General features: G+C 36.5%; 1 protein-coding gene across 1 annotated transcript in view; it reads right to left on the bottom strand.

Moving 5' to 3' along the window:
• The window catches only part of TMCO3 (transmembrane and coiled-coil domains 3), a 31,228-nt gene extending 6,402 nt beyond the window's left edge, over window positions 1-24,826 (bottom strand). Inside the window, exons 1-9 of the mRNA XM_010075826.1 lie at window positions 24,281-24,826; window positions 19,452-19,631; window positions 15,561-15,752; window positions 14,568-14,696; window positions 12,212-12,304; window positions 10,830-11,016; window positions 9,744-9,861; window positions 8,990-9,185; window positions 2,551-2,701 (exon numbers count right to left, since the gene is read on the bottom strand). Of these exons, the coding sequence (XP_010074128.1) occupies window positions 2,551-2,701; window positions 8,990-9,185; window positions 9,744-9,861; window positions 10,830-11,016; window positions 12,212-12,304; window positions 14,568-14,696; window positions 15,561-15,752; window positions 19,452-19,631; window positions 24,281-24,727 (1,693 nt within the window). The 5' untranslated portion in view covers window positions 24,728-24,826. The remainder of the gene's footprint in view (window positions 1-2,550; window positions 2,702-8,989; window positions 9,186-9,743; window positions 9,862-10,829; window positions 11,017-12,211; window positions 12,305-14,567; window positions 14,697-15,560; window positions 15,753-19,451; window positions 19,632-24,280) is intronic.
• Between the last annotated feature and the right edge of the window lie 2,373 nt (window positions 24,827-27,199).

Below are 27,199 nucleotides of genomic sequence, written 5' to 3'. Positions count from 1 at the left end.
ACACCCATGCGTGAATTTGAAAGCAGTAGCATTACACAGGTCAAGCTAAGGGCAGGGCCACTGTTACAGATATTACATGAAAAGGTACTATTCAGCTCAGCTTTTAGGCACCAAAAGGATTTCTATAGTGAGAACAGAAAAGCAGGTATTTAAGACAAACAAAATAGGAACTAACTTTTCCAAATGATGTATTTATTCACTTTTCAATTAAGACAATTTTTTTCTATTTATTCCTTTGTTCTAAAAGGAACAGAAATTATATTGCTGCAGTGGTGCACTATCCCACATCCCACCTCAGGATCTCAGGTCTTTCTGTTCTCTACCATAGGGTGCTTGCTGCACATAGCAACAAGCCTTCTCTCTAGGCGGCAGAAGGGGGTGGGGGAATCTTTTCCTGGGGTCTTCACATAATTTCACATAGTAAATCGTTATGTATTTATAGATACGTATCATTTGCATGTGTACATACATAAGTAGAGAAGCAAGCAAGAAGTCTTTTCTTGATAGATTTCTTTTTAAAAGGTTTAAGGTCTTTATCCTGCTCAGGTTTTCTTTGAAATGTCACATCACTCTTTTTTAAAACCTGCCTCCTTGCCACCCCACAGAACTTTCTGTTAACCACAAAATTTGAAAATAATACAAAGTAAAGGGGAAAGGATGGGATTACGTTTATTGGGGAGGGGTTTTTTGGTTGGTTTTTGTAGGCTTGTTTTTTTGGTGGTTTTTTGTTGTTGTTTGGGTGTGATGAGGTTTTTTTTTGTTTGGGTTTTTTTTGGTTTTTTGGTTGTTTGTTTGTTGGTTTTTGGTTTTTTTTTACAAGCAAGCATTGTCACATTTTGTCAGAGGCCTATAACATAGCTCATTTTTCTGATTTTTAGCTAACTTTCTTCTGAAGCAGGAATAACACCCATTTTCTGTACAACCACATAAACTTTTTAGGCAATTTTCTTTTTTTTCCCTTCTTGCAATTATAATGGTAACAACAGCTTAAAAGATATATAATTTTTGTAATTATGTAACAGAACTACTAAAATAATTTTCTTACAGTATAACGTAGGCTATATGGAGTGCTGCCAGCATGCCAACTGAGGTCTTGCTATTTTCTGGTACTCTACCAAAGTCTTACCTCTAGCCTTAATTTATGCAGTCACAAGAGTATAGGACAGTATTTTTGTTCAGTCCCTTGTAAAATTAACTTTGGGCTTGTAAATACTTGTCATGCTTTGTATCTCTGTTAACGCTATTTGCTCCATCACCATCTTTACTGAAACACATAAACAACTTAACCTATTGCCATTTAACAATTACCCATCCAAACTTGTCAGTTATATGGGCCTAAGAGTTTTACTATAGCTCACCACTTTCCTCCCTTTATTAAAAAATAAGTTATTCAGATAAACATATCTATTACTAAGCCATCTGACTGATCAGCACAAGTTATTACCATGGGCTGGGTAAAACAAAACAAAACAAAAAAAAAAAATCAAGATTGGCAAGCATAACTATTTTTGGCAACCACCAAAACCAGCTTTAGTCTCTGTTATGAAGCAATGGATATCAAACAGGTATATGAGGAAAGGCGTTAGAATTATACTGATCAGACTTCCATATTATATATGCCACTGTCAAACCCTCTATTTTAGGCCTTCCAATGTCCCCAAAATAGGAGGCCTCTCCCTGTGGATTGTACAGGAGATGTGCAAGTGCTTTCACAGGACCTGTCTCCTCATTCACTGTACCTAAGCACTTCTGCAACGTGTTTCCGTTTCCTTTAGAGAAAGTGTATTGAGGCATGCATGGACAGCTGGAGAATGTAGCAGCTCAAAATTAATTGACTGTAAAAATGAATTGACTCAAAACAATTGAATGTAAATATTCTCAGATTTAACTTGTTCTGGATAACAAGCATGATGAGTTACTCTCCTATTCTTAAATATCAAGACTGCATTTCAGTGGGCATTCAGGTAGTCTCTGAGATACATCTTGTTCAATTATTTTTTTCCCTGTGTTAAGAACACACAGATCACATTTTCCTAACTAAAGAAACAAGGTGCTATAAAAAAAAAAAAAATCTCTTTCCATTATCATATTCTGCTTCTAGAGAAAACCCAAGCCATAAAGACCTTAGATCTACTCTACCGAGTCAAAACAGTAGTACAATTTTAGTATAAAGTACAAATATATCCACTGTGAAGACAAAAGAACATTTAAAAAAATAAGGCAAAAAACCCAAACAAAAGCCATCTGTTTACCTTAAAATTTTAAGTTACATGTTTTAAATAGCCCAGACAAATTCAGAATTAACAATGAAAAATTGACATTAAAACAAGAATTGAGAGTGCAACACGAAAATGGATTATGAAAACAAATGTTACATTTAAAATTATTAGCAAAGTCAAACCAATACTGTGGTTGCTTAACATTTTTTTTTAATTTTGTAAAGATACTAAAATCTGTCTCCTCCCCCCAGTTTGTAGACACCATTTTTTTTCTCCTGCCCCACATTTGTAGGTTAACACTATTTTAAAAGTAAGTGTTCTTAGAAGTTACCTATAGATGCAAAGAAAATGATGGCAAGAAAGTCACGTATTGGTTCAATACAGGACATAATCTCCTCAGTAACCATGTGACCCTGAGAAGAGATCAGAGCTCCGGCTAAGAAGCATCCCAGCTCCATTGAAACATCCAACAGCTCTGTGATCTGCCAACAAATAACAGAAAATGTCACTGTTTCCTTTAGCTCTGAATGACTCTATATATCATTTCACTGTGAAATTATAAAAGTGTACATTATACTGAGCGTAGACAATTACTGCCTTTACACAGGTTCAACAACAAATAGAATTCAGTATTTCAGTGTTCTGCAATATTGTATTTATACAAATGACTCACAAAACCAGTTTCCCCTCCATGTTATATCCTTCCCCACAAAAACAAAAATAAATTTCTTAATCTACATTGTAGTGTTTTGTGTCAGTCTTAAGGATAGCATCTGATTTCGCAAAAACAACAAAGACCATAACAGCTTTGGAGTCAGGATTGCATAATACATTGAGGCTGTGAAATAAAGCAGTAAGAACAGCATATTTTCCAGCTGTCAAACAAGGGGAAAAAAATAAAAATCAAAGCTTATAATTTGGAAGAATAGTCTCAATTTAGCAGAAGTCCCAGGCATCAATTACATTTTATTATTGTAAATTGGACTGAAATGTGCCTGTGTGCTTTACTGAATAGGGATGCAGTTAAGCATGTGGAGTAAACTGCAGAAACGAAGCATGATATCCGCTTGAAATAATTCAAACTGCTCTTCATTTTTTTTAATTATTTCAATATGGTGCTAGAAGGAAGAGATGAAACACATGTAAAGAAACTGAACTAAAAACAAATAAATTGCTTAAGGCAATGCTTGGAACATTAAAAAAAGCAAGCAGCACTTTTAGTCGGTATAAAGTATGTTTTAAAATAATCACTATAAAGCCATGCTGCTGCAGACAGTCATCTTACTGAGAAAGGGCAATGCCGTTAATATTAATAGAACATTTAAAACAGAAGACTTGTTTCCATACTAATTTAGATTAAGCAACAATAAACCATAGTACATTTATGGACAACATTCATCATATCTTGAACAGCGTTAGACTATAAGGTATGAAGCTGAAACTCAAGTGACTTGAAATTAATGGAAGACACAATAAACAACCCTCCAAGCTATGCATAAAATGCCACCTAAAAATAAACCCTAGACTTTTGTGTATTGAAGCATTAATGTCTGAATGCTCATCACATAACTCCATTTGTGCTAAGGGTCTGTAATTTATTGCAAGACATTTAAGAAAACAAATTGGTTCTGTCAACTAATACAAATAGTTGCTGATCAGGCAAAACCAACAATATAAGATTATAATGTTACTCTCATTTTAAAACAAAAGGAATTTCAGTGCTTTTCACTACAATTTGAAATTGTAAGAGGAAAGAAGGAAATATATATAAGGAAGGAAATATAAGGCTTTAAAATCACCACAAGATGAAGACGACAAAGGAAACAGTTATGAATAGGAAATATTTAAGTTCTTCTCAATCATACATTACTTGTTTTAAAAGTCACAACCTCTTGAGCATGAATAAGATCCAATATAGCCTCTTCAAATAAAGTTTAATAAAAAATTATTTTTACTATTCAGCTATAATCCCCCCACACTTAACTGTTATCAGCTATAACAGAGCTCCAGATCAAAATTTTTATAGCTAATATTTTAAGTATTCACACGTATGTCATTAGATTACCATGCAAGAAGGGATTTACTGTCTCTTGTATCGGAATTGCATGATACTGTGCTGTTATGAGAATCACTATTCAAGCAAGTGGCAATTCAAGCATGAAAGAAACATCCTTCTTCAGTAAGCATCAGACATAACTGGAGCAAACTATATGTCCGACTGGGTTTGCTCCTACCACATAAAAACTGAATTCTATTCCTCCACTCTACAGCAAGCTAAGTATGACCTTAACGGCCTGGCAGATAGCAAAGTTTGCCTTTTTATTTCTTTTTCTACTCTCTAGGTACTACACAACTTCAGGTCTACAAATAGGTCACTCTACATACAAAAAAGTGTGAAGTGGATGAGAAGTCAAGAAAAGAAACAAAAATTACATTATTTTCCTAGCTCCATCCCTCCTCCTCCAGTCTGTTCTTCAAATTTATATCTAGGTTTATACAGAGACTCCTTTTACTATTCTCATCCTGGTCTCTGGTTGTCCAAGAATATTACCAATAAGTGGATACATTTGCTCAACCATATCTGTAGCATCAGGGTTTATAATGTGTGGGTGTGTTCGTGCACACACACATACACACACTAGAGAGGGTTTGTTTTACTGGCAGGAAGATATTCTCAGCAAAGTTTTTGATATAAGCAAAACTTGAAAAGTATTTTGCATTTTGTATTCCCTCCCTGCTTGCATAATTTTTAATGTTTTGCCTTTATCAAACAGGGCTCTAAGAGTTACTAATCTCTGGGCTCTGCACTGTCCTTTTCTCAACTTCTACATTACAGAAAGCTTTTTCAGTCAAAAATAAATGAAAAGTTCTGTCAATTTATATGTTTTTCCCAGTACAATTTAATTTTCAGTTGTTTTCAAAGGTCCCATTTTACTCTAATTCAGAAAGGACTGCTTTGCTTTCACTAGAATATAGGAATTTTATGTTCTACTGCAGCTATAAAGAAATAAATGAACACTACTGCTATAACATGTTCAAGTTTAGTTTCAACCATTTGTTCAGCAGTTGTTTTGTCTATATTCTCAGACAAGGTGTATCTTATTGCTACTCTTAAACCACATAGAAGCTTAATGAATACAGTAAGACAGTAAAATTACAGAAATGCCTGATGGAAATAAAAGTATTAGAATTTCAGACTTTAATAATCAGCTCAAGAGTAAAGAGGTGAATTGTAAACTTGCATTTTAAGGAAGTAAAGCCTTAATGGAAATGGAAACAATTTTTAGTGAGCCTAGTAAAAACTCCATCGCAACTGTATTTTATTAAATAATTAACTAGAATATTTGAGATTACAGTTCTTCCTTAATCTTCTCCTTTTAATTGATAGAAAAGAGTTCATAAACACATTGTGAGCCGCTGAGCTGTGGTTCAGGCAAACAATGAATTACATTCCTAATACACTGCTGGGAAAAGTATGTACATTTTCATATATAAAGTACTGCAATGACATAGCCATATTTTCTTTTCATCTTTTTGTTATATAAAGCAAGCTGGTGATTTCTCTCCATTTGCTGCCATCATTCCAGGTCAACCATAATGCAATCAAACTGGAAGCCACTTCCCCCTGCCCCCACCTCCTCCTTGTGTATGCACAGTCCTACAAACCTGTAAATGTAACAGCTCTCCTTTTTGCTGGGTCAGGTTTTACTTTTTTCCGATTCCTTAATAGCATTCAGCAGCTTAGTTTTAAAACATAACAAAACTGACCACTGTTGTCCTGCAAATATCTAACACAACAATTTATTATCAGGACAGTGTTTAAAACAATTTTCCTTGTAATGTTTCTGTACATCAGAACACGAAAAAAGCAACACTACACCAGTGAATGCTCTGGCTGCCTTGTAACATGTTCTTCAGCTCACTGTCGTATATATCCTCACCTAAAAGCACCAGTTTGGCCATCAGTCCCAAATGGTCATATTTAAAACCATAAACTAGATTTGCTCTTTATGTTGTGATTCAGGAGAAGAGTTTCCCAAATAATGAAAAAAAAGCAGCATCTGCATAAGTCAAAGCTTGAAAAGGAGTTGCTGAAAGTGTAATAATGATCTACTGAACCACTGTTACTGATGACAGGTACATGATTGAAAGATGCACAACTGTATCTCGAAGTCAGCTAGACTTTTATAGGACTGGCAGTTGACACAATCCGTGCCCCCCGTCTGTCTAACTAGTTGAGGGGAAAAAGGGAGGGAGAATTTAAGTTACTTCTGAGAATATCTGGGAAGAGAAAGAGGTATTTTGAGCACCAGATCTTGTTAAAATATCTCATACTTGAGATTTGTTGCATGACTTTTACTCTAAGTTACTTTGTCAAGAAGAGATGTATTTAAGATCCTGTTTCAGATTTAAGGACTCGCAGTGTTACCCAAGTGAGCCAAGCAGTTCGGAAATGCTCAAAAGTCACTTCCATACAGAAAGCTCCTCAACTGACAGAATAATCCCTTACATCAATCTTGCTCACTTCTGCCCTATCCTCCCTCTTGTTTAGCCATATAGAATTTGCCCTTATTGGTAGAAAAATAGCAGTTCTTGTTTAATTTATCACCTGAGATTTTCAAACACAGGAAACAAGTAAAATAAGTTACATTTCTACGTAATGTGCATTGCCTATGCTAGTGTTACAGTAAACCCCAGTACAAGATAAACTTAGGTGGACCCCAGAAATCCAGTCACCACTGAAGCACATAACAACTAACTGTATGCATGAAGCAGGAATACCATATCATTCCTACCCACTGTGTCATGTATTGGAAGGGATGTGGCCTGCAGAACAACCCACATGCTAGGCAGAGAGTTAAAATATTTTGGTTTTAAGAGTCTCTCAAGTTTTCTAAATGGAGCCACAGAGTCATCTTTGGTTAAGGCCACTAAAATATGCACTCTCTTATTCCTCCCAAAACAAATTTAAAACCTTTTTTAGAATTACACCAGTATGGGAAAAATCTATGTTTGCAGATAATTGTACAAACTCCATCACCCTTTAGGCCTGGTTTTCAAAGGAGAAGGATCTTTGCAGGAACCATGACAGTTTAACTGCTTTCCTACCTGGCACCCAAAAACCTTAATTTATCCTTTCCAAACACATGCAATATTTTTTCAAATTACATTGCCACCCCACATCCTATGGTTTTATTCCTGACATAATAGGAGCATCTATACCAATTAAGATTTGTTTTCCAGAAGATATGTTTGTTGAACTGTTCAACTGGACAACCAAATATTTTGATTTGTTTTGGGTTTTTTTTTCATTATTGCTTTTTAAGTCTTTGTGCTCAAACCACAACTTGTAGTATTACTATAATGAATGTATTGGTGTCAGTGAATATCAAGGATCTCAACTGGTTTACTGAGGTTACCTGCAGTTTCCTTTGTACTGTTCCCTTTGATACATTATTTATCAACTTTAAAAGCAAAATTGCTTTCACTTAAAGTACACAAAATATTTGCTCCTTCACAAACACTTCCCCATGCTGAAGAAGCCTTCTGTTTTGCAGTGTGAATCCAACACACTCAAACACATTCTACCACAGGTTTGTATATACTTATATATTACATAAAGTCACGCAGACAAACTCCTTGTACATTTGATACATGATTTGGGCACAGTATGCCAAATTCAGTCAGATCAGTCTACGGAGAACATATTTTTAATGAACGTAAGACTGCTTCTCAATACCATAATATTTTATGCAACTTTTGTGGTTTGGTTGTTGCTGTTTTTCATTGAAGTTGTTCTACAAATGTTATGCCTGCATGTTAGAAAGTAGGAGAAACTAGGCTTTTCCTTCTCTTATTGGATGGCACTACTGTTTGGAATATGAATAGCTGTTTAGAGGGATGGCATTTTTAACCCATACAATAGAAATCAACAAATTGTAAAGCTATGCTCTCATTAACTTCTGTCTTGACCTTCTTCCTGAAGGAGGTCAGTTTTCTCTGTTGGACCTGCAATAATTAAGCAAATACCCCTAGAATAAAAGGCGCACGCATAGGAACTTTTTGGAGTAACTTTTCTCAGGAATTCTCAGAGGACATAACAATCTGCACATCCAGAATAATGGAGTTTCAAACCCACAACATTATCAGTGACTGTCATATTCTGTTCTCTAGCAGAATAATTTTTCAGAGGGCTGAAACATGAGATAGAAACAAATAGAAGGAAGGTTCAGAGGAAGATGGACCAAACCCAAAAGGCATATCAAAACCTATGAACCTTAAGGCATTTCTCTGCTTTCTCAACTTCATCCCAAACTGTTTATCTTCCACAGATAAACAGCAAACTGTTTATCTTCCACAGAAAAAGAAAACTACTTTATAATAAAAACAGTGTTGAGAATTTGCTATTGAAAAGGAGCTTGTCAGCAAATGTCACTATCAGCCATTATCAATATCTCAAAACCCATCCTAAATTGTTTTCAAATGCATAAAGAAGCCCAAAATTAAAACTGGAATCATGATTCTATAACTGGCTGCATTAAAATTTACCAGCAGAAGTTCAGCTGATTGATATTCAAAATTTATGTCTTCTTACTCATCTATGCTGTAATGCATGAATCATCTGTGCATTTGGGGTATGTTTTAAAACATTTTAAAACCAAATAATTAACTACAGATACATGGATATGCAATAAGTGTGATGGCTTTTGTGATACTGATGCAGTAAAGTACCACAAGTCTCAAAATGTTTTATTAATTTAAAAGATTACCGTTAACATAAGGAAGATGAATGCAGTTATTCCTAGAATGAGGATTTCTTTATTCCCTTTGCTTTCTGCATGCAACTTGCGATAATATGGTCCTATGAGGTAAGTCTTTATAATAAGACATAAAATAAAAACCGCAGCCAGAGAAAAGAGAATTTGGCCAATCAGTATCAGTATTCTCAGTATTTCCTTGAAAATGCTGGAAGAGAAGAACAAACAAAACATTTATTTCAAGTGTTCTCATGGCTCCCAACCAGTTCCCCTTAAGTAAGAATATCTAATTCCACAGGTGTTCGAAACTGAGTAGGTACGGTAAGATTTAGATACATTAGTAAACAAGACTAATACTAAATCTGCTGAGTGTCCAGCAATCTCTTTTAAAACATAGGATTTACTTCCATTTTGATTCAAAAATATTTTTGTTGATTGATCTTCAAGGTAAGCCATCAGCCTCAGTAATACTATCAAAAAGTCTTTGACAAAAAATGTCTTGAGGGAATAAAGTAACTGTAAAAAGTAAGCGAATTTCTTCAATAACATTCCCTACAAAATTGAAGTACTGAAACAGGACTAAGGCAGCTAGAGCAGAAAGAATATCCTCATACAACATGACAAGCACAAATAGTAAAGGGAACTCACAAAACCGTGTGTTTTTCACAGAACTGACATGAACAGTAGTGCTCTCATTCATGTTTGCAGTCTGCACACTAATTGGAAGGGGGTGGGGGAAAAGACATACAATTTTGGGTTTTTTTACCTGGAATATGTGCTCACTCCTGCTTGAATAAGTGTAGGCATGACAGCTATAAATAAACCAAGCTGCACATCCTGCATCACCAACATGCCAAGTAGTACGCTACTGTAGTCAATATCGCCTGTACACCAACAAAGCAGTCATGGACATGTTCATCAGAAATCTATGAATGCTTGCAGTGCTCAGAAATCTATAAATATCTTAATCAAATTGAGGCTAAGTATCGTTCTCAACAGGGTGAGGTCATTCAAAGCATTTTAGGGTTTTCCCCCCCACCAGCAAGTAAATTAAAATATATATAAAGATGTATTTAAAATATAAATAAAATATGCATATGAAGCTTCTGTTATACAACAAAAATTACGGACTTTGCTTAGCAGTTAAGCACTAAGTTATGATTTACTGAACTCCTTTACTGAAAACATACAGTCTTTAGAATAACAGACACAAGTAAGAGCCAGCATGTATAAAATACACACTTTGAATTCAGGCATTAGAATATGGATATTCTAGGGGGTGGGGAGAAATTTAATGAAGTATGTATGAGAGAGGTTTAAGTAGAAGAAAACAGGATGGCAAAACTTTTGAAAGGAAACATTTAGAACTCTTTGAGAAGCTAGCAATAGAGCACTTGAAGGTACTTACTTGAAGAGCTGTTGGGTATGAAAGACTACCTGAGCTGTTCTTACTTAGTTTGCTGAAGAAGGATGTGAATTATTTAAGTTAGCGTTTCTGCCCTGATGAAAGACTGGTAGTAACGGTCTAACCTGGTAACCTTTTAAAAAGCACAAGGATTCCAGACCCTCAGTAAAGTCAATTCTTTGGAGGGTCAATATGGAGAGTACAGATTGGGCTACACTGTCTTTCTCCAAAGAGGACTGGCTGTGTAAATATCAGGTTCACCTCATAACAAGAATACACACAACACTATCCAGTATTAAAGGAGGATGATCACTTGTAAACTAGACTTAACAGTGGCTTTTGTTTTGGTTTGGTTTTTAACTTGTTTCTCTCATAATATTACAAAGTCAACTTCTTTCAAATTTTGTTCTAGATACTACAATAATCCATATTTAAAATTATACTTACCTTCTTTATCTCCTCGAACACTACCTGCCAGAAATCTTGACACCAATGGTGTGCTTGACAGAGATAAACAAGTGGAAATGAAGACACTTTGTGTTGGTCTAATTTGGAGCAAGTGCCCCCATAGTAAACCAAAGGCAATCATCAGAACCGTCATGTAACAGGGTCCTTGCAAAGATATTTTCCATACCTTGGGGAGAAAACAAGTTCTTATGGTAAAGTCTGATGACACTTTTCTCACTGATAAGCTACAGTAAACTTCAGCGCAAATAAGCAGTTAAAGATGCACAATTTGGGGCTGCAGTGCTGGGCCACAGAAGTAACGGGCTGTCATCCTATACATCCTAAAACTCTGAAGTTGTTATGCCTGGTAGATAATACTCTATGCCAGAAGGCTCCTTACCAGGAATTAGGTAAATTTGCCAGAACTCACAGACCAATCAAGGACCAAAGGTCCAGTATGGGTTGAAATACATTAAAATCATCAAATGGAAGAGTAGTTATTTGATGCGATTCCAAGGGTAGGAAAAAAAATGGGAGTGGCTAAGACCATCATTGATACCAGCAGCCTGCTCCACACCAGTGTGCACACAACTCTGAAGTAACAATTTCCATACTACAGTTTAGGAACCCTTAAATTACTAATTTTAATCTTTGACTTCAGATGGACTAGAAATAGCAGATTAACCTGAATGCTCATAAATTTTAACACATTTCAGTTAAAGCTTTTATAGTCTCATGAACTCACAACCATCAGTTTAGGAACAAATCACACAAGGCAACTCTATACATACAAGTCCTTACATATTTTGCATCAGTAGTCTCCTCTATTAAAATTTTAAGCTGGTTTATGAGATAACTTTTTTTTTTTCCAATTAAGACCAAAAGAAACTTGTACCTTTTTGCTGAATCCTGATGGCCACATCATGTAATGTTCCAGAGTGTGCTAACATACTTGCAGAATCAGTTTATTAGCCAGTACAGCATGTATCATCAATGCAGTATGCAGTACTTAACAAACTGATTTTTTTTTATAACAGGACTGGCAAACATCACTGGACACTCCATAACAGCAACTGCATGTTACTGCATGTTAAAATAAAGCAGAGATGGATTGCCATAAATTGTATAAGGTTTTTCTAGTAATCAAACTGTTTTACTAAAATGAAGAAGAGCAAATTTTTTTTTTTTGGAGACACCAAATAATGCATTCTGTTATTTCCAAAGAGTTAAAGTGAAGAAGTAAATGTCATCTTTGTCTTTCAAAAAATATATACGAAGTTACACCAGCATATTATAGTGACAATGTAAAAATCTGAAGTATAACTGATAACTTGAACATCAGCAATTAAATCCTGTAATATAGAGGTATTATAGAAAAATACCTTTCTTAATCTTTCAGGAGAAAATTCCAGACCAACTAGAAAGAGAGTGAAGAATACACCAAACTCTCCTAATGTCTCCACCTGTACAATAGACTTTAAAAAAAAATAAAATAAAAATCAGTACACAGCAGTCTACTTATAAAGTCTGCTTACAAAACAAATTGTTTCTCATTATGTTTCCATAAGTAGTTCACTTGCTGGTCATATGACATCAGAAGTTCCCTCAGCATCTTTAGGGTTCAAACATTTTTCCCCATCACCTGGTTGCTACTAGATAATTTGGTTTGATAGTGCTGGTCACCCAAAATGCATCTGCATGTTGACCTAGGTAAGCTTGCTTGATGAAAATAAATATGTTAAGTCTTATGCATAAGCTGTTAAACCCCCAAGACTTGCATTCCATAAGTTCCTTCTGGCTAGTTATTTTATTGGTCCATTGGTATAATCATTCTGCTAGATTGTAGTTGCTGTTCTGCTCTCCATCCCATAGATTCCATGCATCCATCTCTCAGACCAGTACAACTACCAGCCTTTCTACTTCAGAGAGAAGGGTGCAACAGCAAGAAAAGTGGTCATTATCCTTGTCACAACAGAAAAAAACTAACATTTCTTCCCTATGTATTTACAGTCCAGAGCAGAAGAGGACACGATCTGTCATCAATCATAGAGAAGTGGAAATGGAAACTATCTTTCCTGCTAGATTAGAATTTGCCTGCCTCCTCAATTCCTCTGACATTCAACTTCTTTTATGAAATACAGAAGAGACAAAAGGAGAGAGTACAAATGATAGACCATCCAGTCAACATGAACATTATCCAGATGAATAACCTTTAATCACAGCTCCACAAGAAACAGGCAGCTCACTAAGAAATGGTCTAAAGAAGCCCCTCCCATGTCTGTTCTGACCTCATCATCTTCCTCTGTGTAAGACTCTGAAAATTTGTTGTTGAGTCTCTTTCTAATGCCAAGCTTACAAACTTTTCTCTCAGTCTAAGTGGTCAAGCTTTCCAAACCTTCTCAACCCAGAAGTTATGTATGACAAAGGTTCTTATTTAATATCAGTTTTGGAATATGAAATTTTGAAAGTGTAGTATTTGGAGCCTTCTCTTGCAATAGCAAATGGACAAAATCCTACAATTTCTATTCATTCCTACTTACTTTTGAGCCCAACAGTCATTTTCAACAAAAGTCCACATCAGAGCAGAGGTTGCAAAGACAGTAAGTTCCAAGCAGTTGTGTGAATATCAATATAAGAGACACAAGTAACTTAACCTGACCAACCTTAACATGTGTTCTGTTTTGCCTGCTGGCTAAACAATCTGTTAATGCACACCAGAACACTAATCAAAACACATGCAATGCCTAGCCAACAACTACAGTCCACAGTTTCACATTCAGCTGGTAATCAGGGTACATATGATGGAGCTAAAAAAGTTCAAGAGACTTCAGGAATGTGGGCAGGAGACTGGAAAAGAACTCGGGTGACTAGGGTGGACGAAAGAGCTACAGAGATGCAAAACAACTCTCTAGGAAGCCAAACTATCCTACTCAGGGAACTACTTGTTTTAAACACTTCCCTCTGCTGCCAACACTGACTTCTTGCAAGTTTCTGAATATTTGATGTAATTTAAATAAATTTGGCTCTCAAATGTGAAGCTTTATGATTAAAGACAAAAAGCAAAGCAACAAACAAACAAAACTCCACAACACACAACCTTAAGCTTTCACTTTCAACAATTGCTTACATCATGACTATATAGGAGAAGAAAATTGAAAACAAAGTGATTCAAAGACATAACATTTTAAGGCCTCATTTTGCTAAGGTCCAGGTTTGGGGATTTTTAAATTTTTTTTTAAATACATTTGAGGTTGGCAATACTATATTCTTTTAAAACTATTTTTGAAGAGTTGAACAAATGAAAAAAAGGTTGAGGGAACTGGGCTTGTTTAGCTTGGAGAAGAGAAGGCTCCAGGGAGGCCTCATAGCGGCCTTCCAGTGCTTGAAGGCAGCCTATGAACAGGAGAGGGAGGAACTATTTACAGGGGTTGATAGTGACAGGATGAGGGGGAATGGTTTTAAACTAAGAGAGGGGAGATTTAGGTTGGATATTAGGAGGAAATTTTTCCCTCAGAGGGTGGTGAGGCACTGGAACAGGTTGCCCAGAGAAGCTGTGGATGCCCCATCCCTGGAGGTGTTCAAGGCCAGGCTGGATGGGGCCCTGGGCAGCCTGCTCTAGTGGTTGGCAATCCTGCCCACAGCAGGGGGGTTGAAACTAGATGATCTCTAATGTCCTTTTCAACCCAGGCCATTCTGTGATTCTATGAAATGAAATTAAGAAGCAACTTGCATACTTACCTTGATGCTATTTAGTCCTGATGGTCCTAAGAGTACTCCACAGATGATATACCCAAACATGGTTGGCAATCCTATTGTTGTGCACAACCAGCCACATGGCAAAGACAACATTCCTATCGTCACAATATCCTAAATATGTAAGATTTACAAATGCATTAATATAAAGGAAACACAAATTTGTAATGGAATTAAAGACTATTATCTTTCAAAGGATAAACATCACTGTAAAATTGCATGTAGAATGCTGCCTGGAAAAAGAAAACACAACTTCAGTAAACTAATCTGAACACTTTGTTGTAGATGTAAGCACTGCAGTTTTGCAGATAAAGCAGATGAGGTACTGACCTTAAGTAATTGATAGCTTTGGGGACTTTTGATCAATTTATTAAATATTTTAAATATATTCTAGGAAGCAGACCACTTTCTGGGGAATTGTGAGAGGAATAACACTTTGCATTAAAACAAAATAGTGAAACAGATCTGTTTTGTGTGGGTGGTTTTGGCGGTGGTTTTTTTTGTTTGGTTTTGGTTTTTTCTTTTTTTTTTTTAAATCCCAATCCAGTTATTCTTTATGAAGCACAAATACAATTAAAAACATGTTTGTTTTCTAGCATCCCTTTTTTCCATCACAAGATATAAACAGATAAATTCTCTCTAGTGACAATATGAAGTAGCTTATCAGGCACACCAGTAGCTTGCTTTAACACTGTGCAGTCTGAGAGAAGGGATGCTGCCCTAAAGGTGCAACAAGTTAAATCAAATAAAAACAGAGAGAATTCATGTGGCATCACCATCAGTCTTGTGAAGACTATACTATGAGTAGCAAAGCCATTGTCCAGGTCATCAGTAGACAGGGCAATCATGAGTGCTAGGATAACTTTAGAGGGACAAATGCTCAAACTATATTCAATCCCATGAAGCAGTACTGGCATGCAGGCTAGTGGGACTAAATCTTACCAAAACAAATGACAAGAATATCTCTAAAATTATTACCTTTATGAAATGATGATCAGCACGAGGAATGGTTGAATCTCTGGGCTTGGTAAGGATATACTGATTGTTCTGGGAATCAATAAGCATACTAAGCCCTAAGTCATCCTCTACTTCTCTTTTTGAAGCATTTCTTTTGGAGTTAGCCTCATCTTCTTCCACCCTCAAAACTGCTTCAAAGTTTACACCTCTTACCTGTAAGAAAAAGAAGGTAAATAACAACAAAAAAAAAAAAGGGGGGGGGAGGTCAGTGGAGCAAACAGTAAAAAGAGAAAGACTATTAGCTGTGCTTGAAGTTGCTCCAGAATTTGTTGACACTGACTAAATACACTGCAGTTTCTTAAGAGACGTCTTTCAGTCTCTCCATCAAAACTCAATGTTCATAACTGAAAATGCTTCCAGTTGCTTTACATTTTAAAAACTAAGGGTTTTCCAGACCTCTTTAGCCAAGTAGTCCAACCAAAGGAAAAAAAAAAAAAAAGAGAGACAGGGTTTCAAACCTGTGAAATTACAATTCGGTATTTTCAATTGTATCTAATCTGAATTTTTTTTTTTTCCTAAAAAGAGTTTTGTCACATTTAGAACACAAAAAGTTGTATTTCATTCCCTTGAACAAAAACAATTAGAGATTACAAAGTGATATTCAGTTCACAAAACTCTGAAATAATGACTGCATTCCAATTCAAGAAAAAGTTAACTGTCCTGTAAATTTGAAGGAGAGAGGATAAGAACTTCTTCTACCTAGCTCTGTCTTCAGTGCCTGTAGTTAAAGTGGAAGATACTAGGATGATTTGATTATTCACCATATTTTAAATAATGTAAATTTTAGCAATATTCAGAAAGAGTTATGGTTGTTACTTCTTTTAGACTCCAGTAAAGAGAGTAGGTTGTTGTCATTCCAGTGACTGACTACAAAACATTCAACTTTTCTGGGTTGCCATATTTTGCCCAAACAACTCCCCAATTTAATGAAGAAATGCATTCACAAAAGCTGTCTATAAAACAGATTCCTGTTTTTCTTTGCTGATTCCCCAGCACATTTTCCCAAACTGTTCAGATAACTATTGCATTTTCAATATTTAACCTGCAATTTTTATCCTTTTCTTACACTCCTTACATTTGTGTGTGTGTATAATTAAATAAAAACTTGATTATAGTAATGACAGATTGTAGTAATATGATGGGCCTCTAAAGGACTGGAAGTCACTAAGAATCAGACAGAATGGAAAAAAACAGAATTTGAAACAAATTACAAAGTTTGCAGAATTATTTAGAAGCACAAAATAGCTGCTTCAAACACCAGCATTTTTAGCTGTTGGAGTGAGAGGCTGATGACCATTTTCTTCTCATGCATTATGAAAGTTATCTTTTCACCCTTTTTTGCCCAAAACCTGTCTTGTTAAATATATATTTTTGCCTTTGCTTCCCTAAGCTCACCACTTACCAGACTATTTTGCATTCCAGAATGAGGTGTCCATTGTCAATTCTAAGAGACCAAACCACATTTTCATGTTTTCAGCTGATGGGAGAAAGCAGGAGCAGCTGCATGCCACCTACATGCAAACTATTCTCATAGTATTGGAGAAAGAAGAAAGGCTTCCCTACAATCAGCAAACATGAGGAACTGTTTCTAATCAGAACATACAAAAGGTGCCTACTCCTACTATTCTTCTGTCATCTTTGCTCCTGTCCCCCTCTCCCACACCCTCAATGCTACTCCAGGGATACCAAAACAGAGCTTAGAGCTTACTGTTAAATGTTGGCTCTACAATTGAAAATTTAGACCGACTTTCACATTTAAATTATTTCACTGTTCAGTGCAGTGTCCCCATCTTGCAGATGACTCTTACTTTACCTAAAAAACAAAGTGCTAATAAGCCAAAATTTTCTAATATCTTCCTGGGAATTTAATGTTATGACATCAGCAATCGTGTTCACTAAGCAAAATTATCTCATAAAATACATCAGCAGTAAAGCATCTACTTTGACGCTCTGGCACTCCAAATTCATATTGAGTTTGTTATATGTTCTTTTGTGCTTGGTAGCTTATGTGTCTGGAACCTAAACAAACTTCTCTGCAATAAAATTAAAAACGTATCAAAGTTCATATAAAAGCAATGCAACTGGATAAATACATTCCTCATCTGGTAGAGTTCAGAGTCTAGGTAAGAAATAACACTAGGAAAAAAATCAAGATGTTTATAAGATCAAGACAATTATGAAAAATGATCTTTTTTTTCCCCTGTGTAATACATATATAAATCATACATTGTGTGGATATTATGGTACATTTTTACTTTTACAAACGAAAAGGGAACTGACAAAAGACAAACTATGCTATAAAAGCAACAGTAGATGGCACAGGTTCAGATGAGCTTTTAAGTACTAATAAATTTGAAGACATAATGAGAGAAAACAGTTATTTTCAGGATTTTATTTCCTGAAACAGCAAAGCCTGAAAGCAGGTTGTACATAACAGAAAACAGCGTAAATATTCGTCTTGCATTAAGTGGGTTAGCTCAGATTTTTTTTTTCATTTTTACCTACAACACTTTCCTATTTGATTGTATTTTAATAGAAGCTTTTTTATCTTAATCAGATTACTGATCATTCTATCAGAGCTTCTTTGTTACAATGTTCCAGTATGCTAGCTTAAGAGAAAACATGCTAGATGTTTTTTTGCAAAGACAGACATGTAAATAAATAGTCCTCCAGGTTGTATTTCATGACTCCTTTTCTTTCATTAATAGATACAAGCAGCAAACCAAAGAGATACACTGGAGAAAAAGGATGCGTTGGCTTTTTGCCAGTTAGCAGGTGGAGCAGAACCACCCTCATCCCTGCTCTTTAAAATGTGCCGTTATACCCCAGCGGAACAGGAGAGGGCACCCCAGCTAGCTCATCCCTTCCCCGTTGTTGGTCCTGCCTGGTAGGATTCCCACTAGGTACAACTGATCTGGTGTATACGAGATAAAAAGCTGCTCTCACTTTCTCTCAGTAGAGTCCAATTACCAAAAAATGGCCTGGCTATCTACTACTGAGCAACTGTTTTTCCTCCTCAGCAGAATTCAAGAGCTAAGCTTGCCTCACAAGTCTACCTGCAAGTCATCAAAAACCTTTCAAGAAAAAAAGGCAAATAAAATTGCAAGCCACATTTATGCAAAACAGGACCAATTTAGAGAGTCAGTCGCTGAGCACAGCACAGTGGGACAGTAGAATGAACTGATGTACTCCCATCTCCAAACACACACAGCCTTACCTGAGGGATACTGTTCATCGTGCAACATGGAAACAATGAACAAACCAAATAGGCCAAGGCACAAAAAGCAGAGGAAGTGAGAAGTAAAAGAAAGCAACACCACAGACACATTTCAAGTCCTTACCTTGGAGAATATATCTTTTGCCAGACTCTGAAAACTAACTGCAAGTATTCTTGTTCTCCCATAACTTTCTCAACAAAATGAAAGAGAAAAAAAAGTGGAGACTACACTTAACATAGTAACTCCATATCCTGCAAAGTCTAAATATCCTCACCACCATGTCCTAACTCTCATGGGCTGTATCAGTGAGATGGACTACACTTGTCACTGTTAAAGTGGCAGCTACAGGGGGACTTTAGTTCAAAAACACAGAAATCATGAGCAAAAAGAAGTAATTATTCCTGTTTGCTCATTCCTAGCAAGCAACCTTTCTACTACTAGGTACTTTATTCTGATGAAAGGGAAGCAAAAACAAATGTGGAGCCAAAGGCTTTTTTTGTGGGTTTTTTTTTTTTTTAATAGTCACTAAAATCCTACCAGCTATTTAACACAAGAGAAATACCCCTAGAGTGCAAATATAAACTAAAAAATAAATGCACACTCATGAAAAGATTGAGTCTAAAACATCACTTACAGATTTGTTGTCATCAAAGGCATGCTCTTCTATTTCCTCTTCCAATCTATCAGCTGCCTTCCTGACATCTTCTAGAATTTCATCAAGCATTGACAGGCTTTTATTTTGATGCTGCATGTTCTTAAGGGCTTCAACCTGATGTTTTTCTGCTGCTAAGAGTTCGACATATTCCATTTCTTCCTGTTGAATTTTACAACATACAGATAAAGTGCTGGCCAGGCCTTTGAGCAAGAAAACATTTGACATAAATGTTTGACACAAAAACTCTTAGAAGTGGAATTGCAAAAGCAATATAGACTTTATAATGGTATTTGAAGATTGCTTTCTCTTGTGGCAATTTTCTTTGGGTGAAGTGGGCAAGAAAAACAATAAACAAACTAACAAAATATCCACCAGTTGCCTTTTCCAATCCATTAAACAGTAGAGTTGCCCCAAGGTTATGAGCCAGAAAATACAAGAAAGGAATTACTTTGAGGAACTCTAGGAAATATTTCAGAGCCAAGTAAAGTTTAGAGCTCAGTGCTTCAGCAAGGAAGCGTAATAAACTTGAAAGCACAGCTTTACTAGCTACAACAAACAAACAAATTGGAAGGAAAACACAAGGAATCTTAACCTCATAAGCCATTTTATAAACATGGGAAGAGGTCTGTGTATGGTTTCAAAAATTACAATGACTGTGGAAACAGCTACAAAAAAAAAATAAAAGCAGTTGGGAGAGAGTACAGGCAAGCAGTCAAGCACTCTAGCTGAGCTGTTTATGTTTCCCAAGAAGAATTTTTCCTATCAGATATAAAATACTAGACATTGTCCACCTTTCCAGTTTGGGCCTTTTATGAACTTGCACCAATGACTTCTGAAATTCATTTCTAGGCTTCAGAAGTAAGAAAAGAAAAAAATGCTGATGTGGTTTGGTATGGTGTAAAGATATTTCAGTAGCTTCCCTGATAAAGATATGATGTTTCATTTCTCTTTGGATGTTTCAGGTTTAAAAAGTGAACTAAAAAAGTTTTATTTACTGATCAAGACTGGACTTAAGACCACTTCTTTCACATGTTTACCAACACAATAACCAAACATAATACTTTGTGTATTGACAGAGTATAATTTGAATTTCAATTTGTTTTTGAAAAAAGATGCTTCGCTTTACATGCTTACATCCTTTTGAAGATGCACTGGTTGAGAGAGAGAACAACTATGAATGAAGAAACATACACAATGGCAGGCTTCCTCCTTTCAGTTAGATTCAGGATACTGAGAATATTTAGATGAGAGACCCTACATCTACTCTTGAAGAGAGACAGTATGATCACCAAGGGAAAAAAACAGACTGGGCGAAAAGTAACGGCAATCTCTAGGTCAGACTGAATTCACAGAAAATCCAACTTTCAGTCTCCATTTTAGATGCCCTGCCATACCCAATTAGAAATCAGACAGAACATAGGTGTCCCCCCTCTGCCTACCTCACAGAGGTATCTTAGATAACCTGGGCATCTAAAATGGTCCTAAGCTCCTATGTTTAAATAAGTGGAGCATCCCTTCCTCCACACATTTGCGGATGGACAATTTTCCCCTTGAAACCTGCAAGAACATGTGAACAATGTAATCAATTCCTTGTTGCCAAGACAAGCCTGTAAGTGTAGCTTAACCCTTTTAAAATCCGGACAGTCGGATGAATACCTCTGGTTGTGGTGAAACCACAGAATTTCTGGCTCGTGTCTGTTGCAGCTTAGAATTACCATAGTTACAAGGGCATAATGAGAACTCCCCAGTTCCCAAAATAACTGGAGTTGGGAAAAATGTAACTATTAGCATGTTTGGCCCAAGGTCAACTGCTTTAGTTCTTATGCAACACATAAGCAAGAGACATAGTTACTCTCACAGTTACTCTCACAGGGCCTTAAGGAAAAACATTTCCTATCTGTCGTTCTCTGCTAGCAGACATTGCTTGAAAGATGCAAAAAACAGCCGCTGTATGAGCTGCAGATTATTTCCTCATTCAGCAACAACAGAGAATGCCAGATGGAATTGGTAAGGGTTACATTCTTTCCCTTCAAAAATGGAACAGGTTTTGGGTGGAGGGAGCAGACCAGTCCTTTCTGTCAGCTGAGACAAACTTGCTGAACAGAGTTAGAGGTAAACTGCAGAAAAATAAATAAGGCTCTAATTTGCAAGAAGTTAACTCCCTCTGAATAGCAAGGTAGAAGAGCTTTGACAAATCCAAGTTTAACGGAAGTTCCTTTAATTAACGAAGACAAAGTTTTTTTTAGTGTATTAAAGTAGCATCTCTGTTTTCACCTAGAGGCCAGTGACACGGCAGCAGAGAGGAGCAATCACAGAGAATGGTGTCCATGAAAAGGACAAGCTATTTCAAATAGCCTGCTACATGTTAAGCAGAAGCGCATCACAGTACAAACACTGTTCCACAACTTATGCTGCGATTGGAGACATCTGATCACAAGGTACATACCAAAGAATCTTTCAAGCAAGGTAATACAGATAAGGATTGTGCACTAAACAGGAGATTGGAACACCGAGAAACACATGAGCAAAATGAATTAAGATAAGGTAAGGCTTTGAGGCAAAGCTAGTTACGAACAGTGTTGCCGCTGTTCTCTACTGTTTAATCAGGGATGAGAAAAGCACATTCAGAAGACAACGCATCTTTGCGGTACTTGCCAGTCATTTTTTTCCATCAATGTCTAAGTAGTAGGCACCCATGAAATTACAAGCTGATAAGTAGGCAAGATTTTATTGCTTTTTCCTAAACCTCCACACAGGTTCCTGGAGCAAAGGAAAGCAGAAGCTGCTTTCATTGTTCCTTCCTTCCTTCCCCCATGCCCCATGAATTATTCTGCTATTCCTTTTCCCAGCAGCACAACCACAAAGAAATGCATCAGTCACGCATAAATATCCCAACACTAAAGACCCCCAAATACTTCAATTCAACAGAAGTAAAATGAAGAGTCCAGCACCCTCTACAGTCATTTGTATTTTCCATTCAATCACTGTAAAAAATGGAAAGGATGTCTTATGAGTACACCAACAAAGTAATCATTACAGTAAAATGAAACTGGAACAAAACTGAACCTAATGTGTGTCTTCTGAGGTACGAACAAGTCCAAAAGAATGTACCCCATATTATTTTAATCTTTTTGGCACAAATCTCCCCACTATCCTTTGTTTCAATTTATATAACAATTGTAAGGTTAGAACAACAAATATTCTGTTTAAATAATCATGCACATGACATAAGAAGGAAGGGTGTAAAAGATTGCTCGTTCGAGTAAATATCTTGACATGACAAAAAAAAAAGCCTACACAATCCACCTCTGCAGAATTAACGTTTGGACAGGACACACTTCTAAAACACATCATTATACACACATGCCTCCTTTTCCGAGAAAAATGAGGAAGCACCATTCTCAGGTTCAAGGACAGATTACTTCAGTATTTTACAGTAACATTGCTAAGAATTAGCTAAATGAGAAAGAAGATTCTGGACAGCTTCACTGCTGCTATTTTAAGAGCTCTGACAAAAAAAAAAAAAAAAAAAAAAAAAGGTGAAAAACCAAGTGGTTTTTCATGACAACTGCTCCCATTTCTATACAGCAGAGGCTGGCACTATCATTAAGCACCAATATCAAAGTCATATTGAGCACTTTATTGGAACACACCTAGATCCAAGCTACTCCCTAGCCAAATTTGTTGTAATTCAATCATTGTTTCCAGTGCACAGACCACTCCAGTCTCTCAAGTTTGCATCCTAACTTCTACTTCCATCAGCCTTCCTTGCCACAATTCACTGCACGTCTTTTTTGCACACAATCTCTTGCCATCTTTACCTGTTAAGATCTGCACATCTCTCACACAAACACCCTTTAGAGACTCTCCCAGCTTAGATGTTATATCCCAGTTACATTTTTTTTTTTCCTTCTCTCAATCCCTTGTGCCAGGGCAGCCTCTTCTTTTAGAAGACAGAAAACAAAGAAAATTCTTAATATATTCCTCCAGTTGTTGGGGATAGAACAAGAAAAAAGAGCAATTTAAATGTCAAATCAATTAAACATTTTCTCTCAATGGGAGACTTTCAGTACCCAGTCTGAGCACTCCCAAACCCAGCAGACAGTGGCAGATTGTGCACACCCTAACAGGTCTGCATTGACATGGGAACTCAAACTTTCCATGAAGTACTTGTGCTCAACTGTTACTCATCTGTGCATTTCTCAGTAAATTTATCTCAGCCAGCTCTTTCTTGGAATCACAGTTTTTCAAACCTGCACTTGTTAGGCTAGGAGTGCTATACTGAGATTAAAAATCTAGTCATCTCATATTTTGCATGTCCATTTTACCCACATCTATACAAATATTGAAGTAAAGGGCAAGACGTCATTTGTCTAAATTGTAGCTTTTGGTTGAGTAATTCTAATTTAAAGTGGAAAAAACAGTTAGTATTTTGCCAATTTATGGCATTATTTCCACTCTGATAACCCCACTGTTTTATCTAGTGCAACCATGCTATGTGCACTGACTCACTTCTTGTATTCCTTTCCCTTTAACATAATATTTGCCATAGGTCTTATGACTATGCCTAGCTTTGTTTTGAAATAAGAACTAGAGACTGCTGGTAAATTTTACACTGTACACCAGAACTACTTCTAATTTTACTAATGAGAACAAATACATCACTCAAAATCCATTTTAAACAGTAAAACATTACAAGTTTCATGTAGATCCACTTTTGTAATTAAAACAGATTGAGACCGTGACAAATAAAATTAAAATCACCAGTAGAATGTTAATACTCTAGTAATAAATATGGGGGAACTAACCTTAATTGCAGCTTCTCTCAAGGCTTCCAGTCTCTGTCTGCTGCTGTCTTTCATATTTACAACATCTTTGTAATCACCCTGTAGAGCTCTCTGGAGGCCATGGATTGCTTGAAAGACCGAGTTTTCACTTTCATTTAGCTCCTTTTGGAAAATTTCAAAGGTATGCACCTGAAAAAGTTTCTCTTCATCTGACAGTCCTGCATCCTTCTCAACTGCTCTTATAGCATTTTTTAGTTTGTTGAGAACAACGTTCTTTTGACGAAGAAGACCAGATAGTTTTCTGCAGTTCTCCAACACCCACTGCTTTCTCTGAGTGATAACAGCTCCTTTCCCACGATGCAGCTTTATTGCATGCTTTACTACATCTTCATGTTGTGCAGGATTTGCTAACTGGCCACAAGGTAGTAAAACCAACATCCATAGGGAAATAAATCCAGTCAACTTCATTCTTCACTTTTTATTGCTGTTGTAAAGAACTGATAATCCACAACTGCTCAAAGCTTTCTGCTACATGGTTTCTGCATCTCCAGTACACATACCATGCTGGAAGATAGTACCAATCAGTTATCAAACATGATAATGTTGGGCCATTAGGTCAAACAAATGTAGAAAACAAACCCGAGACTGCATCCTACACTACAATCTTTAACAGAATGTGTATGGTCTCCTTCAGTCAACAGTTATCAAAACCAAGAAACACACCAAGGTTATTGACAGATTTTTGTTTTCCCCTTGACTATTTTCTAGAGATCATCTTGTTTTAAAAATATTAAATGGAAAGCTTAGTCAATATCACACAGCAGTCATCCGCTCTTCTTCTTAGATGAGAGAAGAGCCATTAAAAATATTAAGCCACAATGCCATATGCTATAATTCAACCTAGCACCAGAACTCATTCCTCTTATCTAATCAGTAAACCTCTTGTATTTTTTCAAACCTATCCTAAAAAATTGTATCACAACCATTTGTTATTTATACAGCCTTAGAAACATTAACACACTCAACTATACAAAACCTAATGAAAAAAGCTGAACTGAAACAGATTACATTATAAAAAAAGAAATAACAGCAAAACTTCCTGGACTTCTGAGCACTACTAGTTTGGATCAAAGACCTTCACCTAAAAGGCTGCATGGCCTTGAGACATTTTCCTTCAAAGCTGATTATTGATCCTCATGAATTTAAAATAGACTTATAAGAACACTAAAAGTAAAATCTATTCATTCATAAGTTCATTTCCCAGAAGCTACTTGAAGATCTATGTTTAGACTGCTATATTTGGTTTTAACACCAAGCAGGAAAGAATTTCAAAACTAAGAACCAATCTCCTTCCCCCAGATGCTATAGTAAAATACTGAGATTATCGTAAAATAACAAAGTTATATTTTCTTGAAAAAAAAGAAACAACCAACAAACAAACAAACCACAGAAACCCACAAAAAGCCCCACACACCACAAAGCTATATATAACAGGGTATAAATGTATGTTAAAAACATACATTAATCACAGCAGCATGGCATTCTAAAATCCACAAACGCATGTGACATGTTAGTAGATCATCAGTAGAGCAGGCATTTGCCTGAAACTTTAGCTGCAATCTTGATCTCTGGACCAACAGCCTTAAACAGACACCAACATATGGACATAATCATGTGGAAGCAGTCTGTCTAAAAGAGATTCTTCTTTCCCCATAATGCAGTAGCAGCTGCAATCACAAGTATCCGAGACAGCCATTGTCAACATATAGAATGGGAAGGGAAGATGGTAAGCACAGACACGGACCAGCTTAGTTTTTAAAATGCCCTCCTATCTAAGTTTCAGAGAGAACTGAGAAAACCTATATGTAGGTTGGTTTATTTTTTTTTTCAATGCACAAAATAAAAGCCAAAGTATTTAGCAATCAAGAGTTGACTATGGGCTAGGGTTTAACATGAAGAGCTAAAACATTTACAATTAAGAATTGAAAGTGTAATTAAAGTAGCAAAAGCATGCCTACATCACTCGAATTTCAATAAAATAGTAAAGCAGAAATATTCCAGAGCTTTGATAAAGCTATAGGACTTGCTATTTTTAAGAGATCAGGAAAAAATAACAATCCTAACCACCTGGCAAAACTCTAGAGTGATATATTTAAGGAAATATTTCTTCATATACAAATTAATATGCTTCCTGTTTAACACGTTTGGGGCAGAGATTTTGCTGAATATACTACAACCTATTTCTGCAAGAAAAAGGGAGAAGAAAATACCTAGTATACATCCAAGCTTCCGCTTGCAGGGAGGTAAAACAGTACTACATGTCTTATGTGGTACGTCAAACTAAATTCTGAGCAGAGATTTGCACTAGTAAGTTTGCCCACTGTTGCACCGTGTAAACTTAACCCCTGTGGCTCAGACACAGTACAGTTTTGTTTCAGTAACAGTTTTTTACTTGGCTAACAAAAACTATTTAGAAAAGTAGCACCTGGGGCAATGCTCAAAAGCTCTTAAGGGGATAACGACCTCTCATATGAAAATACATGATGTGCTTCAGAATGCAAATAAAAAGGAAGAGAAAAAAAAACCCCATACTCTTCTCTATGCACCAGTAAATAATCACATCAGAAGGAACTCCTGTCGTTTAGAGTCCTTTTTAAGCACAGTTCGTTTCCTGCTGGATTGCAGCTCATCCTCCCGTTTTTTCTTTCCCGAACACCACACTGTAGCACCGATCTCATCAAGCTGATACCAGCCCCTGCCTCCGGAAGCAAGCCTTCATCCTCTCTTCCAAACCGCTTTGCGGATCCTTCCTTCCATCCCTGCCAGTTTGCCGCCACCCACCAAGTTTTCTCCAGACAAGCTCCTCCTCAGGACCCGCTGCCGTCCCCCCCGGCCACCTCAGCCCCGGCCCGCACCCACCTGAGCGCCATCGCCCGCGGA

The sequence above is a fragment of the Pterocles gutturalis genome, unplaced genomic scaffold, assembly GCF_000699245.1.
Source record: "Pterocles gutturalis isolate BGI_N339 unplaced genomic scaffold, ASM69924v1 scaffold1043, whole genome shotgun sequence".
In the NCBI taxonomy this organism is placed as follows: Eukaryota; Metazoa; Chordata; class Aves; order Pterocliformes; family Pteroclidae; genus Pterocles; species Pterocles gutturalis.
This window is presented reverse-complemented; position numbering and strand designations above follow the sequence as displayed.